At 36.3% G+C, this 24441-nt stretch overlaps 1 protein-coding gene across 2 annotated transcripts in view; it reads right to left on the bottom strand.

Annotated features, from left to right (window-relative positions):
* Positions 1 to 24441, bottom strand: part of pde4ba (phosphodiesterase 4B, cAMP-specific a) — a 142996-nt gene that overhangs the window by 71620 nt on the left and 46935 nt on the right. Inside the window, exon 1 of one of the 2 annotated variants that reach the window (XM_059571018.1) lies at positions 23161 to 23498. The exons of the other annotated variant lie outside the window; for it this stretch is intronic. Coding sequence (XP_059427001.1) covers positions 23161 to 23378 — 218 coding nt within the window. The 5' untranslated portion in view covers positions 23379 to 23498. Of the gene's footprint in view, positions 1 to 23160; positions 23499 to 24441 lie in introns of those variants that run through there. 2 annotated transcript variants of the gene reach the window in all.

Genomic DNA, 24441 nt, shown 5'->3' with positions numbered 1-24441 from the left:
AGTTATATCAATTAAAAACATGTACTTACTATATGGTTAGGATTAGAATTAGACTTTGGCTTAGGGTTACTTGCATGTTATTATGCATAATGTATTGTTAATATAATAGTAAGTACATGTAACGTGTAACAAGGAAACCTTAAAATAAAGTGTTAACAAAAAAAATAATGCACTCCCAGCAAGCATGCATGTGATTTCATCTCAAAATATCATTAGGAATAGATAGCCATTGTTAGCTGAAATGATAAAGTAACAGTTAACTATAAAGTATGTTGGCTGGAAGTGCTGTGACAAAATATCCCATCGTAATCTGTGCCAGCAAAACCCCGCAAAGCTTTCAGTGCTGGAATGACATCATCAGTGACACTGGTTCTTTTGTGAAGAGTGTGTGTGTAAAGGCTCCTTTTTCAACTGTCATTGTCACACGGCACCGTCTGATACTCCCAGGTCAGGTGGACCTGTGTTACACCCACCTCCTAGAGTCTGGCTTGAAATTGAAACCCATGGATCAAATCACAGCCCCATAGAAACTATAAACTATTACACAATGCCAAAGTAAAGCCAACTTCACTAATCTGTCATACGCAAGAACCAATGATTAATACCGCACCTGAAAAACCTGCAGACCTTTGAATGAGTAGAGAAGTGAAAAAGCTTTAACAAACTTAACGCTTTTCTTCGTTCTCAAAGATTCATTGCGCTTCTAAAGGCATTGAGTATTTCAGCAAATTACGAAAATGTAAAGAATGGCCAAATGTTTAAAGATTCAAAAGAAACTGTTTTCTAAAAGCTTGCACATCATTCACTTTTTAAAGGAGAAGTGATTACAAAATTGAAAATTCTTTTTTCGTTTATGTACAAAACTTGTATTACTTCCTTTTCCCAAAGAAAAAAAAACAGAAGTTTAGAAGAATGTTGATGCTGCTCTTTTTTCCTTACAATGACAGTGAATGACAGAACTTTCATTTTTAGATAAACTATGCATAAAAAAAACAATGAGAGCCATCACCGCACTTTTGAGAGTGAAACTTGAAGAAAGCAAAATAATGCTAAGCGAAGGTTCTTATTAAAAGGTAAGCTACCGTGCCAAATGTACCTGTTTGTGCAAATAGAAAAAAACATTTAAAGTCTGTGTGTAGGGAGTGTAAACCTGACTATAAATGGTAGCCTTTGATAAGTACTGCCTTAAAGGGATTTATAAGATTCATTTCAGGAGAAATTTTCTTAAAAGAACACGTATTAAAACTTGAAAGGTGACCGAATGAAGTAAGTCGGCTCATAAATCTCAGGAAATGCCTGCCAAATGGAGACAGACCGGATCAAAGGTGAAGAACAGAGGGAAGGGAAAACAATCCAAGCATGCGGCTGTCAATCACACCTAGTATATGGCAGCAAATTCCAGTACCTGAAACACATGACAATGTGCTGCTATTTCTCATGGTTCCTTCTGTAATGTAGGAATAATCTGAATTATATATTTTTTGCACAAAAATTGAAGATGATAGGGCTAATAAGATGGCCATCAGACAACACAAATTAATTAAAATATTTGACAATCAGAACAGGTTGTATCATATAGTTCATGATGTAGGCTAGGTTAACATGTTTGTGGATATTTTGATAAAAAGGAAATACTAAATAAAATCATACATCTGTCATACAGCCAGGGCTTGACATTAACTTTTTTGGTGACTAGCCAATGTGGCTAGTGGTTTTCCAAAGTTATTAGCCACACAGCATTTTTACTAGCCACATTTTTGTTGTTGTGAATATACTCTCATATCATATACCAGCCATTCTCGACCCAACTTTCACTTTTCGTTGAAAAGTCTTTTGTTTTTCTTTGTCTCTTCTTCCTTTTTGGTTTCATCGTCAGGTATTCTCTTGTGTGTTGTCTGCTCATCGGGTTTTGTTAAACCTTTTATGTCGCCACCAGGGTCCAACGACGTAACTCCAGCAGGGCTGTCTCTTCATTTCTGTCACTAGCGCACAAGCACAAGGCAACACTGTGTGCATTAGTGATGCGCGGGTCGGGTTGGGACGGGTAAAGAAATTGTAACTTTATTTGCAGGGTGGGTTGGGGCGGGTCAGTAAAAAAAATATATATATATATTTCAAATCAGATCAGATCGACGATACACGGTATTATCGTGCATGGGTGGAGCAAGAGAGAAACTCTTTGTTCTTGTCATAACATAACTATTTGGTGTTTTAAACTGCGCAAGTGCGTGAGAGAGAGCCTATGGAATCACCAATAATCAAAAAAATATATTTTCAAACATACTGATAAACTAGCGTTAAATATTAAAATACTGAATTTAAAACAGCTAGTTCATATATAGTCGGACGTAACTGTCATATCGCACATCCTGTGACAAATTTGCCACATCTGCGTGCAGAAGTTATCAGTCTAAATGTTCTGAAAATCAGTCAACGGTGAAAATCAATAGTAGATTTCATCAAGTCCACCAGTTTAACACTAATATTGGACGTAAACAAACATGTTAAATATAAAGTAGGCTATTCAGAACATGTAAGTTCATATATTTGGAGTAAAGTTGAATTGAACTGATGCATCAGTCATACAGCGCTCCGGACCGTGCGCCTCATGAAGAGCTCGACGCACCGCCACAGAAACAAGAATGAGATGCATTCTAACATAACTGTGGCGTTAAACTCAGTTAGTGAGGGCTCGTTTAAAATATTGCACATATATAGGCCGTTCAGATTACTTGTTAAAGTGCAATGAAATTTATTTTATCTGCAGACAATGTACAACTGTTTGTGGATGGAGAATTCACCGGCTATGCACTAATCCTCATTTGCGCGTGTGTGAAATGCGGTGCTGAAGTGAAATAGCTGGGCAGTTTAATAGCTGAATTATAATAGGCCGCCTCATAACCTGCGGAAAAACCCCCGACCCGTGCATCACTAGTGTGCATGTAATACTCATGAGAGTTGTAGTGTCGTAGTGTCACACTGCAATATGGCTTATTTCAGATGCCTTTTAAAAACACTACAATTATTCAACCCACCAAAGTGGCTGGTTGGAGTCACTGTGTTACCCACTACGAGCAAAATCCACCTGCATTTGGCGGGTTGGCGGGTGTTAATGTCAAGCTCTGCATACAGCGCTATTGTGCATACATGATGCGTTGCAATTGAAATAAAAATATAATATTTAAAAATGATTTAAATATTTAATGTTGCTTTATTTTCATATACTCTTGGGGGCCCCTGGTGGCCACGGGGGCCCTAAGCAGCTGAATAGTTCGCTTATGCCTTATAGAAAGTTCAAAAGAACAGCATTTATTTGAAAATTTTTAAACATGTCTCTACTGTCACTTTTTGATCAATTTAATATTTCCTTGCTGAATAAAGGGTATTAATTTTTTTTTTATTTCTCTCTCAAAAAAGTTTGTCATCTTTATTTCTATAGAGATTCATACAATACAGATTGTATGAAAGCAGCTTCACATAAACAGGAAAATCTTTTTTTTTTTTGACAGAGTCAACTATGAAAAGTCAACTATAGAGACAGTTTGTAAAATAATAATATTTAAAATAAAAATGTTGAACTGTACTGTAACGTAAAGTACAGGTGAAAAGAATTATATTATCTAATTAGTGTACTCGTATTTAGCCAAAACTAAAATTGAAAATGCACAACCATTGATATTTTAGCCAAGTTATACATTTTAATTCTAAAATAAATGTGATGTGGTGATATAAAAAAAAAATAATAATAATAGATACAAGTGAACCTCAAAATAATGCCAAAATTGCGATGTCTTCACTGGTTGGCTCAAGAGGATGACTTCTCTGAATGAACTCCTGAATCACTAAACTGTATAGTATCAGTTTTCAATACAATAGACATGTTAACATTCATTTTCATGACAGAATGTAGAATCTAATTAAACTTAAGAGTCTTTACATATTGTAAATGCCAGTGAAATCAAACACTACCCATATTGCCATTTCCAGTATCGACATGAGACAATTAACCTCCGGGTGAACAATCTGGCTGGTTCAGGGACGCAAATGCTACAGAGCTTGTTTCCAGGGTAACCCTTACGGCCATCCCTAGTACCACGTTCCGCTACCTACACCCGCCATACAATATTGATCAGCAGCTAGAAATGGTCTTAGTGATCTTGAACCTGCAAAGTGTGATTTGATTTGTTTGCACCTCTGCAGCCACAATGTCTCCTCTCTCTCCTCCCCAATGGCTATTTCGCTACAAAAGTCCCCGACACTGTTAGTGGAAAACAGAGTTGTTAAATTTGATTAGTTCTGGCAAATGAAATGGAAGACATTAAATAAAGGCCACGGAATTGGAACACACAGAGAAGAATGCAATTAAATGGAACTCAACAAAACCCTATAGCTAAAAATAACACTTCACCGAGACATTTATATGCAATGGAAAAAACTGAACAGGAGATTGGCTCTGTGGATCATGATTCACAGTAGCAGCCATTGATGGAATTGTGATAATAATCTTCTTCTATACAGCCATTAGACCTTAAAACTCCAACAGCAGTTCTGCTAGAGTTTTTATTTTTATGAGAAACATTAAAAACATAAATGTTATGTTACTGAATAGGGACAAGAGAAACAAAGCTAAGTGGCCCCAAGAAGCTGCTTATGCAACAAAAGGACATGGTCATTTCTAGAAGGTGGTATAAGCGGCCTGTAATTAAAAAGCTCATTGCCTCACTTTGACGGCAGCAGGAAAATAGATTCTGGATAAGTAATGGCAACCACACCACCGCCAATTCCTCAGTAGTGTTCCTACAGAGTGATATACGATACCGGAGGTAAGAGTGTATAACTCCTGTCTCATTAACTTCACCTCCTCTTATGTAAGAGCTGGATCTTACTCACTAATAGCTCAGAGAGATATGGGGAAAGAGAGAAAGACACAGAGAACAAGACAGCAAGTTGTAGAGAGTTAGAAGATGTGGGCACTTACCTAAACCCAATTCAGAAGCATGGAGAAGAAAGAAGAAACAAAACATTCATGTGTTAATTAAATGAAAACAGAAAATTGAACCATTACATTTACATGACCTTAACAGATGGATCTATAAAGACAATTTAATATTAAATTACTTTTACAAATATGGCATAGACAGACAGACAGATAGATAGACAGATAAAATAAAAATAAAGCTAAATAAAAATATTTATTTAAAAATAAACAATATAGTATGCATAAGTAAAATATACAAATAAAAGCTAATTAAACAAATATGAATTCCATTTTCTTATGTTTTCATTAAGTGGAATAAAGCTGAAAAATATATAATAAAATATAAATAAATAATTTACAAAAAATCGTAACTTTTGCTAAATGCGGAAAAATAAATATTTATCAAAAAATAATACAAATGGCAAAAGCACATAAAATAACAAACTTACATTAAATGAAAAAAACTGAAAATTAAAAAATAAAAGCTAATTAGTAAAATAATTCAAAATAATTAATAAATACTACAACAACATATAAACAATATATAAAAAAAGACATACAGACTGATCCCAGTAGGATAACGCAATAGTATCTGTAACTGTCAATGAAAAATCTTAAAAGTATACTATCATCATCATCATCATCATCCAAATGATACCCTGCAGTAATTTTCATCACTACATCCATCACCACATGTGCCGTCAATGGGTCTGTTATGCGACTGTTCTTCTCGCTGCCAAACACCCCCGTTCCCGCCTGCCTCTCTCTCCCTCTCTGTTCTGGAACACTGCAAATGTGGTGGCACAGATGGCAGCAGTTGGCCGAGCTGGTGCCGTCTGTGAACAGGGTTCAGCAACTTTACCCGGCAGCAATGAACATTAGGGACGAGAGGGGCATGGAATGGCCTGCCCCAGATATTAATAGAGGCATAAATACATTGTGGTTCAACCTGATCCACCGGTTTCTCTGGGGCCTAGACTTTGCTCCTCTTTGCCTGAGTCAAAACACAGTGTGACATGTATATTGAATTATTTATGGACATAGTCAGTCACGACTCACGACTAAAATGCTATTGTCTTGAGAAACTGATGCTGTGATCAGCAAAATTTCAGCTTGCATGCCAATTTAAAAATATAGTTTGGCTCATACTAATTGATCCCCCTGTGGGCAATGGCTAAGATATGCTCTGATAACAAAATTTGTATTTTGTAATTTGTATAAAAACCAATGGCCGTTTATATAATATTACTTGTTCAAATTACTTGCTCAAATAAGCAGCACAAATGTTTTCAGCAATGATAATGATAAATGTTTTTTGATCACTAAAGCAGCATATTAGAAGGATTTCTAAAGCATCATGTGACACTGAAGACTGGAGTAAAGGCTGCTAAAATTTTTGTGCAAATTTTTTTTTTTTTTTGTATTTTTAACCATATAAATGCAGCTCTAGTCAGAATAAGGGACTTGCCAACCCTAGACCCCAGACATGCACACGCATACATTTTTTCTGTTTAAGCATCTTAAATCAGGCTTGGATTAGGCCGGCTTTCTTAACCAACAGAAGAGCACTTTTTATAGGATGTGCAAAAGCTTCAGCAAGAAAATCGATGACAAAAGGGGCTCAGTCTGAATGACCCACACTAATGAGAGATCGACAGATTGGCTCACACTCCTGAGTCAGGAAAACCTTTGTTCAATATGGGCTGCGATGACAACAGGTTCATGGCGTGCAGTTAATGTGCTGAGAGGAGAAATGAAGGTAAAGAGGAGAGATGCCAGCGGTCAGTCAGATACACAACCTGCTATAATTCTACCCTTGGCAAGCTGGTGGGCCTGTCCCCATAGCAACATGCTGTGTATGTGAGGGGAATAAACGTGTGTGTGTGTGTGTGTGTGTGTGTGTGAGAGTGAGTGTAAACAACAGGCTCATCTTAAAGAGATTTGTCTTTCAAAATGAATGTTTGACGTGACATGCTTTATATGTGTCCTGGGTCTCAAACATGGACAGAGTAGCTAGTGAAGGGATTTTAAATATTTGCTTATTTCTTCGTTAATCAAAGGTTGTATTAATAGAATGTAGGGTAATTTCAGTTCAGGTGCAGTATTTTGCAAGATTTGGATGCTTCATGGTGAAACTGTTGTTGTTTAACCAGAAAGAACGATAAAATCTCTGAAGGTCATTTGAAGGTCGAGTGAAGTAAGTTCGGCTTTAGCGTTTGGTCTATATCTGGTAATTTTTTGACCATCTATATGCTAATTTACTCCTTAAAAACCTAAGCAGATTTATGCAATTTAAGCAGATTTATGCTCTTCTGGGAAAAAGGACCAAAAATGGTTGTGACCAAAAAATAATCCTGACTTCTGTTTCAAAAGGAAAAAACACATGAAGGAAAACTGCAGTTCATTGTCAGTTAATTTAACGGTTTCCTAAATATAGTAAAACCAATGAAAGTCTTAATAAGTTTGGGAATAATTTCGTGCTTAATTATGGTTTGTTAAATACATCAATATCCCCTGTAATCAAAAGTTCCTGTTTAAATATTGTTTTCTTTCACGTCAAATAGGAGTTGAAAAAAGTTCTTGTGGGCGAAAAACTTTTCTTGCTGAAATGTCACCAAGTCTGAATTATGACAATATGACAGACTATCCAACCGAAAGACCTCACTTTTCATGAGTTAAAAATTGCCACTATCCAGCAGCTTCTTCTAAAGTAAAACCAAACATTCTTTCACCATTTTGCATCCATGAGTGTTCAGTTCCTCTAATAAATATACTACATAGCAATTTATGGTTGTTTTTCCCTTTATAAAAAATCATGTTCATTAACGTCTTACATTAAACAGCCATTTAAACAGGCCTTTTTGTGACTTCATCATGAAACTCCTTGGCAGGGGAGTAAACAGATTAAATATTCTATAAATATTTTTATTAGACTTCATATTACACCTGCTCTTAATGTTGCAGGCATATTGCACTGTATGTAATCTGTTGAAAACTGTATTAAAAATGAGAAAAAATTCTGTCATCATATAATTACCCTCATGTCATTTAAAAAAAATATATACATATATTTTGAATAAAGTTTTTGTCCATATAATCAAACTCAGTAGGTTCCGGAACAAACAATGAACCTCACTGATTTTCCTCAAAGATTTCAACATAATCGTGAGTAAATGATTACAGATGTTATTTTTTTGTGTGTGTGTAAAAATCCCTTTGACAACCTATTTCTAACTTCTTACCTTGATTTTAATACTGTAGGTGTAACCCATTTATTCAAACTGATCATTAATAGTAAGCCTTTTTTTTATTACTTAAAGCCAGTTATTTACTAAATCTTCAACCCTGGCACCCAAATTAATAATGATCCTAATAATGTGACCTAATCCACCTGGCAACCGGAATAAACAGCAGTCATGAGCAAAAGCTTCTCATCAACAAAACATGCATCCAGCTGTGCTCAAACTGAATGTTTGATTTAGCCAGTGTTGTGGGAGACAGAAAAGAAGACGAAGCAAATCTGTTGCTATTGGTTCCTTTGCAGTTATTGTATTCCATGTGATGTAATCAACAGGAAACAACAAGGGCCATTTCATTTATTTTATCCGGCGATTTCTTTCTCCCTTGATTCTTCAGTATCTGCGTTTCTCTCCTCATTTGTCTCACTTTCTGCCCTCCCAGAGGAGCTGAATAATATTTAAGCTGAACGCTTAGGTTAAAATGAGCGGCATGACACAGCAGCCGCTGCTATCGATTGACTCTCAATTACATTTATTTGAAATGTAACAGGCCCGATAAATCATCCTGCTAAAAGCAGCCTCCCTTGCTTACACAGCGACACGCGCGCTCACACATCACACCTCAAAATTAGTGTGTGTGTTTCACCTGAACACCTGTAACTGCACACTGTTGTCGAAAAGTAAGTGAAGTACCTCATTTTTCCTGATGATCAACCTACACGCATACAGCATTATGAGACAAGTATGTACTGTGACTACAAACTGTAGCAGGATGGCTGGCTCTTCAATGTGTGGTGCATGAAGCAATCAACCTCCTCCAGTGTCATGATGACCTGTCCAACACCACACTGAGGGTCTATATTTATTTGTGTGTTTTGGACAGCCCTGGAAAGAACAGGCCAGCATTTATTTTTTTGTCTCAACCAAATCATAAAATATTTTTTCTATTTTTTAAACAGCGATTTTAAAAATCTGTCAATACTGCTGCAACTAGCTGCAACACTCTTCATACTGTAGTTTATATAACTGTTGTAAATGGGGAAAGACATTTTAAGTGCTTCCACTTTTGGATCCAAAATGTATATTTTTGTCAGAATTATTGCACTCCTGATCTATTGCACTCCATCTACCAGAGCTCCTTCAGTAAAATTTCATAAAGTTCATCTGAGATGTTAGGTGTAAGTAATATAGTTTCATGACATTTAAAGGAAATTAAATGATCTCAATTCACCTGCCATTGGGCTTAAAATGGGGTTTTTAGTTGAGACTTGCATGGAGAATAATTATACAAATTATTTTCATTAGTATATTCAGGTTGATTAAGAAATATTAAATAAATACTTCATTCAGGTTAAAAATGAATAAACCCTAAACAGAAGGCATTAGTTTTAGATTTAAAAAATCTAAAGAAATGTTGCACCAGACACACTGAGACAATACATTTAATCCTATATCAACTCTTAAAAATATTTTAAAACAGACCATAATATAGTTCAAATAACTATACTATTATCTCTCTCTCACTGTGGAGCAAATCTTATAGTAGAGCTGTAATAAATGTGTATCAGAGAGAGAATGAGAGAGTTTCACGCTGCTCTTGTTCTTACATTAACCTCTTTGAGGGATTCTCATATACACTCATTAAATCCAATGCTAGACACAGCCAATCAGCTGCTTGAGGAAGCATGTAAACACATTCCTGAAATGTGCTTCTCTTTCTCAACTCTATGACACATACTCTAAAATATGTGTTTGTTTATTCTGATTTATGGCATATATTCAACATGAAAAGTCCACTGTGTAATCTAATTAGAGATTCAAATAGAAATGTTGTTTTAAATTGTAATAATCTAACATTAATAATAAAATAGTAAGTAATAATTACTGTAATAGAATTTAAAAATGATGGTAACATGTTACAGTAAGGTTCCGTTTGTTAACTTTATTTAATGCATTAACTAACAAAGAGCAATATATTTGTTACAGTATTTGTTATTCTTTGTTAACTTTAGTTAATAAAAATACAACTGTTAAGTCTCTGTTAGCTCATTAACATTGATAGATACAACTTTATTTAAATAATGTATTTATAAATGTTGAAATCTGTTTTAACTAAGATTAATAAATGCTTAAGAAACATTTTTCATGGTTAGTTACATATATGTATATTAAAATTATTATATTATTGTTGCTTTTGTTAAAATAATCAAAAGATTGTCAAAAGATAAATATTCAGATTTTTTCCCAAGTAGTGAACATTTTTACATTTAGATACAGAAGAACTTTGGCTGTTTAATATTAAAAACAAACAAACAAACAAAAAATCTGGATCTCCATGTCTGTCATGCAAATCAACTGTTCCTGTTCATCTCCAGACTGGATCTCTTCTCTCCACTTTCCCTAATTGCAGATTCACTTATTAGATCTGTCAGCATTAATATTTTTATACTTACATTTTTTGAGGGGGATCAAACTCTAACATTGTGTGTCCCAACCAGACGTGACACGGTGCGATAAAAAGTGTCTTTTTCATGTAGTTTTTGTCCTAAGTCCTGACCACCCCGCAGTGACACGTGACAATAAACGACACGGAATTCTATTTTAGAAATGTTTTTTATTTTCTGCAACATCGCGGCAGGAACAACATACAAATGACAGTGATAATCTCAGGTAATGATTATATGCTTTATTCAATGTTAAAAGTGTCTAATGTGAGTTTGAATATGAACTTCATAGCCATAGTGAAAACAACAATATATATTTTACCTCAGATCTTGAAAATAAATTAGGCTAAAGCAAACTTACGTTAAAACTGTGAACTCACTGCGAACCAGCATTCATAACAAAGATCACTCAATCTCTCAAAACTGTTCAGTCCAAATGTAGAGCACCAATTCCATGTATGGGCTACCATACTTGGCAAATGTCACGACTTTCACTTTTCCATGTTTTTGCTGTCACATTGTATCTACACTGGACGCGACAAAGCATTGCAAATCATTTGAACTTTATGTCAGGACGTCATAAATAGAACGAGTCAGCAGTTTTCTGTTGGGGATTTGTCGCGCTGTATCCAGTGTAGACAGCATCACTGATAATTTATAATAAGTTCTATTGTATTTTGTTGCGTCATGCCGCGCCGCTCGCATCTGGTGTAGACACAATGTAAGTTACCGCCTATCTAGGAACCCTGGATTGTGTTAATTAATGTTAATGAATGCAACCTTATTGTAAAGTGTTGCCAAAATAAAACTGAGCATACTTAAGTTACAAAAATGTAACAACAACAAAAACAAAAATAATAATTAGTACTAATATTTACAATAATACAGTTGAATAATTTATTGTATTTTCCCATTAAATAAATACTGATTACTAAATCCCGAGCATAAAAAATACTTCTTCTATAGCTGCCTTTACATTTTTTTTATGTTAAGGTTTCTGCTGAATGCCATGAGTGTCACAAAGCATTTCAAGTATTTAAAAAAAAACTAAAAAATTCTAATTTGCTCTCTTGCAAGGACTTGCATGTCCAATTAAAGAATTCAAATCTCATACTACTTAACATTTTGAAAATACCATTACCCAAACTTGCATTGTACACTGAAAACCTTTATCACAGCATTCCATCAGAGAAATGTGAAATGATGACCTTCAAATGAGTGTTCCCAGACAGGAAAAGGTTGCTAACACTATACACTGGGCATTCCAATGCTTCAGCAACTGAATGTGGGACTTATATTGATTTCTTTTCAGTTCCTATAGGAATTAGGGCTTATATATATCATGAAGAAACAACCCATCCGCATGACAAGCAAAGGTTTTGAGACATAAATACACATGAACAACTCAAGGACAAAGGTTGGAGAGCAATAAATAGATTTTGCAGAGTGGAGTAGACTAACACATACACATGGAAGACACATACAAGCATGCACGCTCAGAAAGAGCAATGTGCCACCTTCCTTGTCCTTATTAGTGTGGAATGTGATTAATAATGGAGAAAAAAAGACTTGCAAATTCACTAAGCAGTGCTCCGTATTTCAGCACCAGTTTAAACTTCTTTCTACGCCAGTCTAGCTCTACGACATGCATGAGTCATCTTTACAGAGCAAATCTTTTCTTCTTTCTATGTAAATTAGGCTTATTATTGTGCCATATTCAGGAAAGACATTATATTGAAAAAAACAAACAAATTCAAGCCTCTATACCTGAAATGCACATTCAAATTCAACGAAAAGACCCTGGCTGTGGGATTTTTCAAGATAAAAAACCTGCAGAAAAAGTGTAAAAGTGTAAAACATTTATTCCTTCCAATGCAAATTAGGATTATCAGATGCATGATCACCAGCAGATTATCAATTGATATTCAATCATACCGATAATCAATCAAGTTCCCTTTCAATACTTCACTTGTACTGTGTCGAAGACGCTTATGGGAAAAACTCCTTTTTTCTCCTGAACTGAAGCCTTATTCAATCACGCAGTGAAACTACATGTCCATTGGTTCGTGCAGTGTTATTAAAACAAACCAATGGCCCGGCAGCGGTGCTGCACGAACCTATGGCAGCGAAGCCTGCCAAAGCCCGCCAAAATAGGCGGGGGATCTGGCTATATATTGCCCGCTTCGCCACAGGAATTCAGGTTAATTTGACTGAAACGACGACTGAGTCGTGCAGCCTTTTAGCATGGCAAGGAACGCAGTACCCGTATTTCAGGGAACCGAGGTTACGTTAGTAACCGAGTACGTTCCCTTTCAATACTTCATGGGAACCCAGTTCAATCACGCCATGCTAAGAAGGGGGGAAGACGCTTATGGGAAAAACTCCTTTTTTCTCCTGAACTGAAGCCTTATTCAATCACGCAGTGAAACTGCACGGCCATTGCTCGATAAGCCCTAATTGCCTAGAATTCGGGCCTAACGACTCGAAGGTCGTCCCGAAACCAAGGCATGGCTATGTACCAAAGGTGCTCTCCACACCTTTCAGAGCACAAGTGGTCACTCTCTCTGCATTACAAAACACAGAGGACGATTGAGAGCTGAATCTGCTTTGCCCAGTGAGGGCACTAAAAGTCTACGTACATAGAGCGTTCTGCGCCGATAAGGCGATCAGAGCAGCTCTTCATATGCTTTGGAAACCGCGCCAGAGCGTTACCGGTCTCAAAGCAAAGGCTTTCGAAGTGGATTGTGGACGCAGCCTACTCTTCTTTGGGCCTGCAAAGCCCAATTGGAGTAAGAGCCCATTTGACGAGAGCAGTGTCTTTGTCCTGGGAATGGTCTAGTGGTGTGACTATCGCAGAAATTTGTGCGGCGGCTGGTTGGAACCCGCCGTCTACATTTGCTAGATTTTATAATCTAGACGTCCCGGCACTTCATGCTAGGGTACTTTCTGTGTAAAGGTCACCTTTTTGTTCCTCATTTGCATGCTCTTGGCCATATTATAGCCAGATCCCCTGCCCATTTTGGCGGGCTTTGCTGCCATAGGTTCGTGCAGCACCGCTGCCGGGCCATTGGTTTGTTTTAATAACACTGCACGAACCAATGGCCGTGCAGTTTCACTGCGTGATTGAATAATGCTTCAGTTCAGGAGAAAAAATTAGTTTTTCCAAAATGTACTCGTGTACTCGTTCCCGTATTTCAGGGAACCGAGGTTACGTTAGTAACCGAGTACGTTATCACCTCAAAACACTTTTACCATAGTGCATTGTTTCAAGAATATTACATGATTTCTGAAGAATCATGTGACACTTAAGACTAGAGTGATGACTGCTAAATTCAGCTATCAGCCATCACAGAAATAAATGACATTTTGAAATATATTCAAATAACTGTCATTTTAAATTGTAATAATACTGTAATTACCATATTTCTGATGCGGCCATGGTGAACATAGAAGACGATAGAAACCCCAAACCTTTGAATGGTAGTGTAGAACAAAACAACCTTTTCAAGGTCACAGACATGACTGGGCTGTTCATCATATGTGATTGTACATCAATTAAATCATATTTTCCAAAAGTACCATTCATTTGTTTTGTGCACCATTACTAAGTGACTACAGTGGCACATATTCATACACGAATGTCACAGACAGCTCAGTGTCTACGCTGTGGTGGGCACAGTCTATGAAAGCAAGTTAAAAAACAAAAACAAATTCAGCTCCCTGCTCTAATTATAGTTGAAGTACAGTGTGTAGGAGAGTGGTCACCTGTGGTGTGTGTGTGTGTGTGTGTGTGTGTGTGTGTGTGTGTGTTCAGTAGGTACTCCATAATGAACAGGCTGTTAATGAGCACTAAGAGTTTCTTAAGGGAGTGGGTGGACTTTCTTAAAAAGGAAAATTGGATCTCGCAGGCTCTAATGAGGCACTGCAAAACTGCACCAGACCATGTACCATCAGTCTGTAGTGATTAAAAGACAACATATATTCAATAAAAGGATACACGCTCATATTTAGAGACAGCTTTTGAATCAGAGACCAGATAAAGCCCCTAATAAATCTCTTGGCATTCACATTGGCAATCTGGAGAGCATGACAAACTGATCTGGTGTTACAGCTGACATCCAATGACTCAAAGTCCACCTGCCATTCTGGAAATGCAAGGACACATAAAATGCAACATACAGTCTCTTTATGAATCTTATTTTGATTAGAAAACCAAGTATGTAAGTGTATGACAAACTACTGTTTAGAAGTTTGTTTTTAAAGAAGTCGATGCTCACCAAGGCTGTATTCATTGGATAAAAAATACAGCAATATTGAGAAATATTACAATTTTAAATAACTGTTTTCTATTTGTCTATATTTTTAAAAAAAAATGTATTCTTGTGATGCAAAGATGAATTTTGCAGCATAATTTCTCCAGTCTTCAGTGTCACATGATCCTTCAGAAATCATTGTAATATTATGATTTATTATCAGTGCTGGAAACTGTTGTGCTGCTTAATATTTTTATGGAACCTGTGATACTTTTTTTAGGATTCTTTTATGAATAAAAAGTTAAAACGAAGAGTATTTATTTAAAATAGAAATGTTTTTCTAACACTGCCGTTTGGGGTTAGTACATTTTTATTATTTCTTTTTTCGAAAGAAATTAAAACTTTTATTCAGCAAGGATGTGTTAAATTGTTAAGAGGTGATAGCAAAGATTTATTGTTAGAAAATATTTATATTTTGAATAAATGCTTTTTTAACTTTTATTTATATTCATATATTCTTGTTATGAATATGAATCTCTCTTCTTATTCTTCATATTCATTTTATTCTTTTTATTTATAAAAAAAAGTATTGCAGTTTCCAAAAAAAAGAATATATATACAGTATATATATATATATATATATATATATATATATATATATATATATATATATATATATATATACACACAACTGTTGCCAACATTGATCATCCTAATAATAAATCAGCATATTAAAATGATTTCTGAAGGATCATGTGACACTTTATACTGGAGTAATGGCTGATGGAAATTCAGCTTTGCATCAAATAAATAAATTATATTTTAAAGGATATATATTACAAAAAAACATTATTTTATATTGTAATAAAAATTTTCAAGATTACTGTTTTTTTCTGTATTTTTGATCAAATTAATGTAGACTTGATGAGCAGAAGAGACTTCTTTAAAAAACATTACAAGTCTTACTGTGACCAAACTTTTGAACGGCAGTGTGTGTGTGTGTGTGTGTGTGTGTGTGTGTGTGTGTGTAATTCTGCTGGACTCTACTGTTCTACTGATTCTAAATATTTGAAGAGTAGTGTACCTGAAGAAAGCTAGGCATTCCTATTTATATTAATGGATGATTTTTTTTCCTGCACACTGTTCAAAATAGAGATGATAAAAATACAAGTGTGTAAAATGTGCACTGACGATAAATATCCCACATTTCTGGCTAGCTTGGGAGATCTTGATGGAGGGAGAGACAGAAAAACTGAGAAATGTTTGCTTGAACTTCAAACCAGAAACAGTATACAGTGCCGTGATGTCTCAAGTATGCATTAAATTAGAGCAGACCATTAGAGGTTAATGTGTCCCGCTAGTACACAAACACATGTCTGTTAAAGCTTTTTCGACTGAAATCACTCTCAAACAAACGGGGAACACTAAGAGCAGAGAGTGCATTTGGCTTTTGGTTTATTCATGACAAAACCACTGCAATGGAAGACGCTGCAATGGTCCCACAATACAGTGCGAGGGCAACTCTCAACGGGGTTGCTGTCATGATAAAGGATGTCAGGTGAGTCAGTAACACAGCTACATTCAGACCACAGACTAGTCTTGAGTTCAGTCTTTCTTGTGTAGGCTTACCACGTTTTACAACAAAATTATTAATCAACTAAAATACAACAAATATAGGTATCACTGTAGTATAGGGACCAATTCTCACTATTAAATAGTTGCTTATTAGCATGCCTATTATATTGGTTGCTTATTAGAATTTATAAAGCACATATTGTGCATGATCATATTCTACATCTTACAAAATACCTAAAACTACTTTACTAACTATTAGCAAGCAGCAAATTTGTAGTTTATTGAGACAAATGTCATAGTTAATGATTTGTTAATATCAAGAATTGGACCTTAACATAAAGTGTGTTATAAATACATATGTTTGTAACATAATGGACATCATATAATCTCAAATATGCTCTAATCTCACAAAATCCATGTGGGCATTAAAAGATGATCTTTCCAGGGCATGCGTGACATCCACATCATTAACGTCAGCATTCAAATGAGCTCTTCCTGTGCAGTTCTATATTTCACTGCCTCTTCTTGTCCAGCTCGCTGAGCCCACTTTGATATCCTAATCATGGTTTTGGGACAAAAAACTAATATCACAAGTGTTTACTCTCTGACTGAGACACATTGATTGATTAAAGATCTAGCAGACAGCAAAATAAATGGGTGGCGGGATGGAGGCTGGCAATGGGTGTTCAGAAACAGTAATCACTCATCTGAGGAGATCATTTGAGCAGATAATGTGAACAGTCTTATAATCATGCATTTTTAATGCAGTTTTAAAGCCTGTATGCTTTGGGGGCAGTAAGGCATAACTGTACAGAAACTTTTTCAGTTTTACATTTAGTAAAAAAATGTGACTGTGTCTATTTCACTATGCTGTCATAAAGACAGAAGCGAGAAATAATATTTTTTGGAGGTCAATTCACTTTATACAGTATATATATATATATATATATATATATATATAGAGAGAGAGAGAGAGAGAGAGAGAGAGAGAGAGAGAGAGAGAGAGAGAGAGAGAGAGAGAGAGAGAGAGAGAGAGAGAGAGAGAGAGAGAGAGAGAGAGAGAGAGAGAGAGATGTTGCTTGTTTGGTGACATCAATTGTGAAACTTAGTTTCTCAAACTACAACTGTAGTCCCTTCTTTTTTTTTTTTTTTTAAGTATGTGGGCCTTAACCGGCGGTCTTGTGAAAGATAGCATAATAATTATGGAGTAGATGAGACTGCAGCCATAAATCCAGCTGAGAGAGTCTGCTTCCAGGAGACCCGCTGTGTTCCAGATACTTCAGCCCTGGAGACTGATTAACTCGCTGGCAAAAAGTGAGTCTACCAGCCTGAAAATGTCTGAGAGCCAGGGAATGAGGTGCATTAACAACAACCGGCAAGTGAAAAGGTCACCTAGCTATTCTTACAATGTTGGCACAACATTTTCTTCGCCACAGTTGGGTTCAAAAGTCGTAATTATATGGTAAAAAAATAAGCTAAAACAAGTGATAATATTGATACATAATAATGAAAATTAAGGTAAAATAGAAGCATTTTCACTAGAGGTACAGTATAAACTTTTTGAACCCCACTTATATAAAATGGCTTGATTGGTTGTTACAGTTCTGCCAATAAATGGAAATTTTGTAAAATGTATCTTTATCTTGTCATGACGCTGATGTGAACACAAAGTATAATACACACACATGCACTTTTTTCACATCTTTAATTAAATGTACTGACAGCCTTACAAAGGAACTGTGAGTGTGTGTTTGCATTAGTATTACTGCTGACATGCATTATTGAGTGTGAGGTCAGAAATTACTAGTTCAATCTAAAGTGTGTGCAACACTATATCTGTTATTTGATAAAGCTGTTGGTAAACTTGTTTATCAAATGATCATTTTAGCTCTTAACCAAAAACTTGCAACGTCAATCGAACGAGAGGAACAGATGCTGAAACCATATCACTTGTGCTCTTCTACTTCACCCCACTTTGGTTCATAAAGCACTTGACCGTGTGTGTGTCTAATGAGAGTGTGGCTGTGTTAGTTCTGTTTATCCTGTTACTCAGCACTTTGTTTAAAGACCACACCACTCTCCTCCCTTTCGTGCTAAAAGCAAGTCATCAATATAAGTATTGACCATGCTGCTTTCCTAATTGTTATTTCTCTATACGATCATGTGCCCATCATATGTGGTATAAAGTGCTGTAGTAAACTCACAATTTTTAAAGATGTAATCATATTAGATAGTATTTCTTAATCACTATATCACAATATGGGAAAATTCTTGTCAGGTGCTATGCATTTCATTAAGAACACTATTTTTAAAAACACTACAATATAACAAGATAAACTGTCACACTCTAGAACTTTATTTTTTAATAAATAAATCGTAAATGACAAGTGGTAAATTCATGATAAATGTGATTTGCATGCAATCTAGACTGACTGCTGTTGGATTTTTGTAAAATTCCCTTAACTAACAAATACCAGTTGTTTAATGACAACTCTTCCAAGAAGTGACATCATTGGTGGAAAATCAACAGCAGAACTATCAAGTAGTATTAGTAAGGAATTCAAGTTATGTTTTGTGGTATTAGTTGGTTCTTCTCAATCTAAAATATCAATACGTCATTATCAAATATTTAAAGATTTAAATGTTAATTTAAAACGTATTTTTGTAAGTTTTCTTTGTTTGTACTTGCATATAAACATCCAAGTACAACACAAGCACATTCATTTTATCCAATACAAAAACATAAAGTGTACATGCCCCACTAAAAAGAAAAAAAAATCTGAATATTGCCCACATTGTGCTTGGCTTAACACTAAATATAATTTCACACTAAAAGGCTCAAATTAATGATATGTGCCAGGAGCTGAGATGTGACCCCATGGCATCGGATTCAGGCCTGTCATATTAAAGAAAGCAAATATGTATGAGGCTCTTCCCATGTGAGTATGTGTGTGTGCACACTTTTGTGTATGCACAGATCTCTCTTCTTCACCCACTGTTCTGAATATCAACCATTCCAGTTCAGTGGCCTGATGAATCCAGCAGGCAAAGGAGCATAAACATGGACCTGCTGCACAACACAGAGTAAACAAGCACTTTCAGACAGACTAGGGGACAGGAAGGCTAGTTTACAACCCAAAATACATAACACGCCAACATAATTAGCAACCTGATGTGTCCAAATAAAGTATCTTACTGTACAAGCGTGAAGCTAGGTTTAAAATTAAGCAAACACTGAGCCAAGTTTAAAGAGATGCAGAGACATCTGTGATAAAAAAAAAAAACCTTTCATTCTCGGTTTTGCACCAAAGCCACAGTAACGGAACTGAGTAACGGAAAGGAGTCGTTAGCTTGACTTTTAATAGAGTGTACCAAACCTTTTGGGGGGATGCTTTAGATGTTTATGAATGCTAATGTAGTATATAGTAATGGCTCCCACAGAGAGAGGGAACAGATCCAAATATTGGGCCCTGGGGACTGGAGGCAGAATGAAAGAATATCTCATTATATGAAGAAGAAAGCAGATTAGTATGAAAAAAAGGGAGGATGCTGATTTTTCTTGTTTTAGATTCAGCTGAGGGGATGTTAACATTATATACTTAGAAATATCTGCAATGCACGGTCTTCCATTTTGAAATATGCATTTGAAAACCTTCAGATTTAATTTCAACACCTGAAGAAAATTGTCTAACCATCTCTAAATGTAAAATGTTTTTCACTGTGTCAAGAACAAGCAACAAGTAATTTGTCTGTTCACACTGATAGTGTGAATCAAGTGATACAATTAGCAGAGCTGAATGAAAGAATCCGCTCCCTTTAAATTCATGAGTTGGAATTTTAATTATATTGGCCATGTGCCACAAGACATTGAACTGGAATTAAAAGGAGTAAAAGTGGAATTTGCAGTGAGTTACATTTTGAAGAAATGACTTTAAGGCATTCTGTGAATTTAAATTTTCATCCACACTGGTCTTTCCGTAGCATCTGTAAATTTTAAACATTTTTTACTTTTTCTTTTTCTTTTAACTTTAAAGCCATTTAGCAGATCAAGAATGAAAAGGAATCAACAAAATGTATGTCACTTGTCACAGCTTATTAGGACAGAAATGCAGGTTAGCATGGAAAAGCCTGTGTTCATTGCCTAATTAGGATATGGTATTATAATTACTTGTAACAAGCAAAAATCTTTTTTAAAAATAATAATAATAAAAAAAATCTGATTTCAATTAAAAAAAAAACGTAAGAGAAATGTGTGAGGCATGGCACAGCAATTATAGCACATACCCACTGTGAGTGGTGCTCATGTGAAAACTGCAGGTTTGAGTCTGACCTGCAACATGTCTCGACCCCATTGCCTCTCTCTCCCCCCAAAATTTCCTGCCACTCTCAAATATATATATTTAATATGAACAAAACATAATTTAAACCCACACTTAAGGTAAATCAGAGATTGTCCTTTCATTTTCTCCTTGAGCGTCATTTACGAAGGCATGAGATTCTATAGAGCGATGTTTTCCACACCACTGCACTTGTCTTTTCTCCACCTCAATGTTCATGCACCACCTCACTCCCTCAAGACAACCCTGCCCCCCAATCCATTCCCAATGTGTGTTACCTAATACAGCAAGGACCAAACCACGAACAGAACTATGACACAAGCCTCCACTCACAATAATTCAGATGCTCTGTTGCACAAAATGTAAAACCACCGGCTACACAATGCGCATTTGCGAAAAGATGTTCGATGACTTGCAAAAGTTCCATCCGATCATCGGAGGACATTCAGGTTGCATTTAGACGTAGCATCTAGGTCAAGAAAACCACTTGTCTATACACAGGTTTGAATATGTCAGATTAAGACATGTCGAAAAGATGACATCCAGAACTCAAGGCTACAGTATTCCTTTAGAGACCAGCTATGACATTTCAAATCACTCTGATTCCATTTGTGGTTCAATTTATGAATCGTTGAGATTGAAAGCGTGCACTTCCATTGACATTGTGAGCAGCAGATTGGTGCTAAAAGTCTCAGCCACTATAATCATACAAATCACTGCAGTTATTGCAGATTGCACCATTAAACTCCCTCTATTAAATGCTCTTCTGTCTGTGTCTAATGGTTGTTTGGATGAGTAATGCATAGATGCTGGTGGCTGTGCATGTTTCACGGTGTAATCCAGTCACAGTGTGTATTGTACTTGACACATTAAACCTTAAACATACTCTGCCTAGCTAACTAAGAAGATGAAGGGACGCCTTTTAGACACAGAATGGATTTGAAACAGTCCTCCCATAGAGGTACATGTGTGGGGAACATCAAAGGCTCAATTCCAAGAATAACACATCTTAATGGTTTAAATTCCAGGGGCTAAAACAAGTGCAAAGCCTGGTCCAGTTCAAATACATCATGCCTTGAAATCAAAACCGTGCATTCTAGAAGATAAATCTCAAATACTCTTGCACATGTTCACAATTCTTTCATTGGATCCAATAGGATCTCTCATAAAAAGCAGCTCGGTGTTCCATTGTTGTAAAAACATTACCGTAGCAAGAGTCTAGACAGGATGATAAATGTTCTATTTACTAAAGGATAAAAACCTTCCGTGTCACATCATATCCTGCCCACATCCTCCTAGCCGTGATCCAATCTCTCCAATAGACAGGAAGCATCTCACGACACAAAGCTTTCAAATTGCTAGAGTAAGTGATAAGAGTGGATATGACTTTTGCTATGTTATTATTTTGAGTGATGCAAAACCTTCTTTTAAAGCTGGCGCTTTGAACGGTCACACTTTTACGAGAAATGACAAGAATAGCAACTCATTTTCTAAATGAATGTTTCAGATAATTAATATGGAGGAGAGTTTATTTGGTATTAACATCATTAGCCTGACAAGCACTGAAGTTCATTGCCAAAATACATTACAATTATGAAATTATAATATTTTTTTAATAAATATAATATTTTGTTTTGAACTATATGTTAAGATATTGATATACAAATATAGATGCACATACATAGTTTCACAAAATCACAAAAAAATTACATTACACATAAAATATATAATCATGTATTCACATTTATACACTATAAATATGTATTTATTAATTTGAATAGATATAATAAGAAATCAATGCAAAATTATTTTAAATATATAACAAATATTATGTATATACACATTTTTATTATTAATATTACTGTGGGTTTGACTAGGCTATGTTTAAGCTATTGACATTGCTAACAACCTATAAAATTCATATCTACCATTTTAGCATACAATGCCTCTAAAATCAGAGAAACGGTTCATAGTCTTTACTTGTTCCTGAAAGGAGACTGAGATGGTTCCACTTAGAGAGCAAAGAGAGCATCGCACTGACATGTCACATCACATTGACAGAATTGCCCTGTTGTTTTAGCTTCTATGGCAGTCGACACATCACGCACTATTCACTAGTTTCTTTTCTCATTAAGATCTAATGTTGGTCATAGCACTGCGATAATCACGCCTGCAGTGACAGCACACCTCACTGAACCATAATAACATTTAGCCAAACTAATTCAGTGTCATTCATAAAAAATAAAAACTCAAACAATGTAGTAAAACCCTCCCCATCTAAAATTCCTCTTGCGATCCTCCACTCTTTACCCTTCATACCCCAGACAGGCTTACCAGGTGTGTGCGACGGTGAATCGGCGCCTGTGGCGGACGCCCTTGTTAACCATGAGCTTGCGGAAGAGGCGCGGGGAGCTGCGGGGAGATATTTTGGGGGAGGTGATGCGCTTGTTGCCGGCACCCAGTCTCGGAGGCTCCAGCTCCAAATGCATGTGCTCCTTAAAGGTACGAATGCAGGGGTCCAATTCCGGAGCACTCAGCTCATTGGATGACATGGTGATGCTGCGGGTTGAAACAGCCCTATTTCGCCCTTTCTGAGTCACACTACCAACAATTCCCTCCGTTTCTCTCAGTTAACTAGAGGTTATGACATGCAGGCTGATGTTTTGTGTGTCAGACAGGAATAAATGTGTGCGCTTGAGCTGCTCTATTCTCTCGCTTCCTCTGTCAGCTTAGGCTTTCGGCAATGCAGTAGAATAATCCTCTCTCGTTCACTTCCACTGACACACTGAGAGCAGTCCCCGTCAGTGCAGTCACACCTCCTTCCTGTGAGAACAAGAAAAAAACAAAGAACGCACTCTCTCTCTCTCTCTCTCTCTCTCTCTCTCTGTATCTATAACCACACCTCTCTCTGTCTTTCTCTTTTTAGGCAAAACGAGAGATGAAAGACTGTCTGTCTCTCCTATACAGACATAACTGACTTCATAGGAACTTGGATGTCCAGTTTTTTTATTTTATTTAGATTTATTTAGATCTGTCTCCCACTCATACCTCCGTTCTCGCAGCTCCTTAGACTCGCACTTACTTCACTCAGCTCCAGGAAACTCCATCTTAAATTATTCAACAATGGGCAAGAACAGGTCTTCTCTCCCATCAGTGGCTCCTCTCTTCAGGAACTTCCAGGTAGAGCTTTTTGTGATGCAGAGAGAAAACCTGGAGGAAGGAATCAACTGAGTGCACCCAATTCTGCTACCCCAGGTGCTGTCTGCTTTGAAAATAAATGGAATAGTTATGAGATCCTTGGATTTATAAAAAGCCATGAGAAAATGTGCATAGTGACGGTAAAAGCTCCACCCCTCCCTGTAACTGATTGGCTGAGCTGTGGTTAGTTTTATGGGTGTCTCTGGCTGAATTCTGATGAGGGCTTCTGCCCTTTCACAGCTCAGCGGCGTTCAAGACACAGATAAAAGAAAAAATCCAAAAGGCAATTTAAGCCCAGGATTAGCAGTGTCTGGGGAAATAAATATTGCTCTGAGGTAAATAAAGGTTTAGATACTAAAGTGGCTGATTTTGAAGAGAAAATAATAGGAGTGAATTGGAAATAGAAAATGATTTAAA

Source organism: Carassius carassius, chromosome 17 (assembly GCF_963082965.1).
Source record: "Carassius carassius chromosome 17, fCarCar2.1, whole genome shotgun sequence".
NCBI classification, from domain to species: Eukaryota; Metazoa; Chordata; class Actinopteri; order Cypriniformes; family Cyprinidae; genus Carassius; species Carassius carassius.
The sequence above is the reverse complement of the archived record's forward strand: the minus strand, read 5'-3'. Positions and strand labels throughout refer to the sequence as shown.